The sequence below is a fragment of the Nicotiana attenuata genome, unplaced genomic scaffold (genome assembly GCF_001879085.1).
Source record: "Nicotiana attenuata strain UT unplaced genomic scaffold, NIATTr2, whole genome shotgun sequence".
Taxonomy (NCBI): domain Eukaryota; kingdom Viridiplantae; phylum Streptophyta; class Magnoliopsida; order Solanales; family Solanaceae; genus Nicotiana; species Nicotiana attenuata.
The window spans coordinates 1-5,656 of record NW_017690907.1 but is presented as its reverse complement, the minus strand read 5'-3'; the positions used below and the strand labels follow the sequence as shown (position 1 = coordinate 5,656).

The 5,656-nt window shown below is 35.8% G+C and overlaps 1 protein-coding gene across 1 annotated transcript; it reads right to left on the bottom strand.

The window, feature by feature from the left end:
• Positions 1-598: 598 nt before the first annotated feature.
• On the bottom strand, positions 599-2,271 carry LOC109222494. The gene is made up of 3 exons (XM_019386846.1): positions 1,537-2,271; positions 1,162-1,311; positions 599-1,053 (listed from the first exon to the last, which is right to left on the bottom strand). The coding sequence occupies exons 1-3, from the start codon at positions 2,161-2,163 to the stop codon at positions 769-771; spliced, it is 1,062 nt and encodes a 353-aa protein (XP_019242391.1). The 5' UTR covers positions 2,164-2,271; the 3' UTR covers positions 599-768.
• Between the last annotated feature and the right edge of the window lie 3,385 nt (positions 2,272-5,656).

The window sequence follows — 5,656 nt, the reverse complement described above, 5'->3', positions numbered from 1 at the left end:
CAATGATAAAAAGGAATTAGAATAGAATAGCAAAGTAACTGATTAAGAAGCTAAAAAAAGTATTATATTCCAATATAATCAGAACGTCCTTTATAGTAAAATCCCTTCCTTATGTAGGAATCTATAAGTACAACGTTTCTCCCTTTTATGACCGAATCATTATGATATTAATGAGACGTTATAGTTGGCAATCGTAACTGTTCATGAAGATTCTGTAACGTCTATGATCATTTATGCACATTAATTGACGATTCGTGAATCTTACTTCTTTTCCATCTTGATTCATTATGTCGGTGCCTCTTCATTTGGCAATTCAGATTCGGACGACCATACCCTTTTATCTCGTGGGTGATTTGCTCGTACCTATTATGACTCGTGCCTCTTTTAATGCATCTCTCCAGCTGTTCCTTAGTGATCCATGTATTTTGCCACATCAGCCACATATATAAATCCACGTGTAATATTTATTTTTACCAATACAGATAGTCCCCCCCACTTACCAATTATTCAGCAATTTGAATATTTGGGAAGTGGATCACATTTATGGCGGGAATNCTCTTTAGCATTTAAAATTCATCATCTAAGCGCAGGCAGAGCATTTCTGGCTACATGGGATATAATATTTACAGCTGAAATCCAAATGATGCAAACATTGAATATTCTCAAGGTTCAAGAAGAACACCAAAAATATTATAAAGCAAAAACCAGAAGCTCTCATAAGGGATGAGAATGCTTTCCCATAAGAACATCAGAAACCCCAAGCTCTGTTTAGGTTGGAATCTGGAACCTCTCTATTGTGAAATCGCTGTGCTGGCTCGTGAAAGCAGACAACACCCAGAACTGTTGTTTCAACTTTTGAACTTCTCTTGTCAGCCTGAACTTCAAAAACTCCAATGCAGCTGAAACCAATTTCCCATTTTCAGTTAAAGGGCTTTGACTATACTCTAGAATCCATGTATTTGGGTCCAATTGCACAGCAGAAGCACTCCACTTTCCTTGGGTCCATGAACTGTTAGACTTTCTAATCAAATAACCAATTTCCCCATTGGACCACTGTTCAAAATGAAGAGGAAAAGAGCAACAAAATCTTAACTTGATGAAGCAAACTCAAATGTCAACTAAAAGAAGACAGAACCAAAAACATAGTCGAAATTCGGGTACCTCTGTGAGTCTTCCTGATAATATGGCATATGAACGCACAGAAAATCCAGCTGTGAGCAAACCAGCTGTTTGCAAAGGCCATCCCCAAATGCTCAACTCTTCTGAAATGGACTTGTACAATGTACATCGCGAAGTCAAAAGCAAACCATCCTATAATTAAGTAACAAGTCAGACTTACTTTTTGAAATGAAGCAACAACATAACATAGAACCATAAGCAATAATCCAGCATTTAAGAAACAGCACTAAGTGAATATATACATAGAATGAACAAAGACAAACGATCTAAGTAGTATTTATGTTTCAGCACTGGATGAATATATACTTAGAACAACAGTCTAACATTTATGAAACAGAACCAAGTGTGTGTATATACCTGGTTGATTTTCCAAGTAGAATTAAGAGGGCTGCAACTTGACACTTCTTCATCATCAATTAGACCTTCAAGCTCCTTCTTCAAGAATACCAATCTTTCATTAAAATCTTTGAAACCCCATGATTTTTCACTCAAATTCCTAACAATTGCAGGTGACAATTCAGGCTGCAAGAACCCAGAAACCACCCAAGATAACCCAACTTCCAACCCGAAAACAACGCTCAGCACAAAAACCAACCTCGTCAACAAAACCCCAAAACCGAATTCTCTCTTCTTCCTCTTCACCTTCTCATGAAAGGTCATTCTTGCTGTGGAATCAAGCGTAGGGGACATGGAGGAGGAAGAAGAAGCAGAAGTAGTGTTGCTCGATTTGGGAGTCGAAAGAGTTGACGAGTCAAAAGAAATGGGGCTTCTTGGAAATTTAAGGGGCTTAGAGCTCTTGTGCATGCTGTTAGGCATTAGATCAAGAGTCGCATTGAAACTGGCTATGCAAATTTCGCAGTTGCAGTTGGTATCTTTTCGACATCCAGGGAAATAATAGCTGTCTTTGGTTTCAGATTCCATGATGATGCCGGTGAAAGACGATTTCACGCAAGACTTTGGAGTTGAAACTGCAGTTGATTTCATCGTGTTTTTAGCTATGAAAATATCCAAAATCTGATCTTTTGTGGGTTTCTTGGTTTGTTCGGGAGGGGAGTTGGTTGAAGAAAAGATATATGGGGTGTTTGAAATTTGAATATAACGGTCATATCGTCCGCAAAATATTTGGGGTATAAGTAATGACACATTTACCCCCCTTACAGATCCATTTACTCACTTTGAACATATTTTATAAACAAAATTTATGGAGAGAAATCTAACTTTCTTTACATGGAATTAGACCTAAATATAAGGTTTTTTTTTTGGGGGAATAGGACTGTATTTTAGTGGTTATAGAATTATGCTAATTGAGAATGTGATGCTGTTAGTACTACTATTACCATATACAAATGACGAGATGAAAAAGTTTTGGAACCCAATAGATAAGTCAATGTTTTAAAAAATATTAGGATAAACTTAAAAAATAATTTAAATTAAATAATTATAAATGTATCTTTTGGGGAGGTATATTGCTTGGTCAATTTGTCCCTAATTCCAGCAATCCTGTGATCAATATAATGTTAATAAAAGTTTAGCTAAGAAGTCCCCACAAACGGCGTCAAATTATTTGACCAAAAAATATAGATCTTGGTTCAAATAATTAATTTATATAAATGAGGGTTAATCTCAGCTAACAATAATATCCCTAAGATGGAGTTCTACAAAAGCAACAGATATTAAGTAGAAATATGCGGATGGCGGCGACAATATGCAATAACTATTCCATAAATCAAAGGCAGTAATGTAGTATTCAATATCAATGAATAGCAATAAATGACATTTAAGTAAATAAAATGAATGAGTCACTCAAGAAAGGATGTAATCAGTGAATGTTCTTTCTGACAATGATGAGTGATGGGTAATCCTTCGAATATTTGAGTTATTCTCTGATCTAGTGAAAAAAGTGTAGACAAGAATCTCAATGAAAAGGCGATGTTTGTATATTAGCAATGAGATTCGATTCTCTTTCTCAAGTCAAAGTGTATTTTTACAAATGAATATCGCATGTCCTCTATCATTGTGTCTCTTTCTATTTATAGGGGATATGTTCCTAAAAACCCTAATAGTTCAAGTGCAGACAATATTCTAGTGAATATTCTCTTTTGTATCCTATCCCGAATCTAACCGTTACAGCTCTGTTAAGAGTGCTCGACCTCGGCCTCGATGACAACTCCTCGACTTCAGACTTGCTGACTCTTCGACTGCGGCCTTCGCTGATAATTAGATTACTTCGACGCGTGACATCCTAAAAATGTTTCACTAATACCTTTTTGACTAAAGATGGATTTTGACCTATACAGTTAGTCCCTCCGCTTATCGAGGTCGTTCCCGTGGACGAGGACGGTGAGTGGACAATGCCATTCATAATTCGATTCCATAAAGTTGGCTGAAGATGTGGTCATGGAGATAGGTCTACGTAGCCTTCTGAGGTCCGCATATTTTGAATTTTTTGAATTACCCGAGAAGTCTGTGCATGTATCCCTACTTGTCTTCATGATTCCATGCTTTTGCTTTGGAGTTATACTCAGTCCTCTCTTCTCCGCTATTCTGAAACTGAATCTGATTTCAATTCTATGAGAAGTTCTCTATTGCTACTGATTGAATATAATGGGTTGTTTATGATTAGTATTATTATGAGAAGAATCATGTTAAAGCATCTTTAGGAAATTCATGTTGAATCTATAACCTATAGTCTTACTAAGAACCTGATCATGTTCTGATACTTCTAATAATGCCTAAGAAGCTGTTTGGTGCGATTGTTTGCTTATAATTAGTTTGCTAGGGCAGGCTATCTATATTGCTTGTGTTGCTGCATATCTGAACTCTATGTTCTTTACCTACCCTTTGGATGTGTTTTCCCCATTGTTTATACTTTTGATAGTGCATTATAGTATTTTCTCCCCCCCCCCCCCCTTGGTATCTGACTTATTTTAATATGTGTATCCTTCATGTGATATTAGAAATGCAGTTATAATTTATTTTTATATTGTTCTGAGAACGTATACTTCTGTGGTAGGGGTGTTATGGTAGTTAGTTTACATTGGAAGGGCCTCATTGACACTTAAACCCATAGACAAAAATAAGTTGTTAGTGTTTAGGGGTATTTGGGAGTGGAGTTTAACTCTAGGTTGGGCTGCTCTCCCCGGCACAAGCATTGCCTTGGGCCTTGAGTCCCTTGAAAACTTTGAAGTGTCAGGGGATTCAAAGGGGGCATCGACCTTGAGTAGAACTCCCTCCTTAGCCCTTAATTCATTGACACTTTTGGTTTTAGGGGTTTAGTGTTTAATGACAATGAAAAATTTTCAATATAAATTATTTGCCATGTATAACGACCATATTAGTATAATTTCTCATAGTGTTAGAGTATTGATTTTTTAATATATTCTTGATCTAGTCGTCTGTGTATATATTTCATACATGGTTGAATATGCTGAATATATGGAATATGTATCTAATGATTTTCTCCTTTCTTTTGGACATGTACATCCATTTGGGCCTGTTGAGTTCCTAAGGAACTCAGGCCCAATCCCAGCCTTGTTGCATTTTTCTGGAGAGTCCAAAATCAGCCGTAGCCGCATCTCTTTATGCTGGGCCTGCCTTATTGAGGCCCAATTTCCAGAGTCCAGTCCTCTCTTCTTCGAGTCCTTTATTATTGTTTATTGCCTCGTTAATTCAGTTTCCTGCTTTGCTAGCTACTGCTTGTTGCATTTTGTTGTTGTTCTTCCTACATGTATTTAACACTTATATATATTGGATTACATGTTTTTACTTTATTCTTTAAGTCAAATACAACATAGGCAAGGCTTAAACAATATGGGATTTAAAAAAAATTAGTAAGTAAGTAATCCTCATTTTGCTAATTATAATTTGCTAATGTCATAATTATATTTTCACCCATCTACTTTTCTTAACAAGATTTTGAAGCCCATAACTTAGCAAAAACAGCAGCCCCATTTTCAAAAGGAAATCAGATCCGAATTGCAAAGCTAGAAAATCGAGTCTTTCAAAAGATCAAAGTGCTGCTGCCCAGCAAGAATTTCAAAACCATTTCTTAAGTCAAATATTTAAGATTTCAGAATCTAAACTATATCTTAGGTCACCTTTTACAAATACCTCTTAGAATTACATATACATCCATCTTCTAAAGCCAAGTGTTTTATAAAACCTTTTCACATATATTCCAAATAAACCATTTATATACACATTTCAAAGCTCTTTTAATTATATCCACCAACATATCTTTAAACTCCTTTATAAATTCACATCCGTTTAGAGGTCTCACGCTCTTTTGTTATACTCTCTGTTTAACCAAAAATTGTGCACTTCGGTCAAAGCTTAGAAGTACTCGGGCTACTGATAATCAATGAATTCTATATTTTTTCAATGATAAAAACGGAATTAGAATAAGAATAGCAAAGTAACTGATAAGAAGCAAAAAAACGTATTATATTCCAATAATAATCAGAACGTCCTTTAATAA

What these genes read in the sequence shown, in the direction of transcription:
- LOC109222494 (XM_019386846.1), bottom strand. Translation starts at nt 2,163, where the DNA reads ATGAAATCAACTGCAGTTTCAACTCCAAAGTCTTGCGTGAAATCGTCT. An exon ending in CTACTTGGAAAATCAACCAG is followed by an intron (nt 1,312 to 1,536) that starts GTATATACACAC and finishes ACTTAATTATAG; the next exon opens with GATGGTTTGCTTTTGACTTC. An exon ending in TATCAGGAAGACTCACAGAG is followed by an intron (nt 1,054 to 1,161) that starts GTACCCGAATTT and finishes CATTTTGAACAG; the next exon opens with TGGTCCAATGGGGAAATTGG.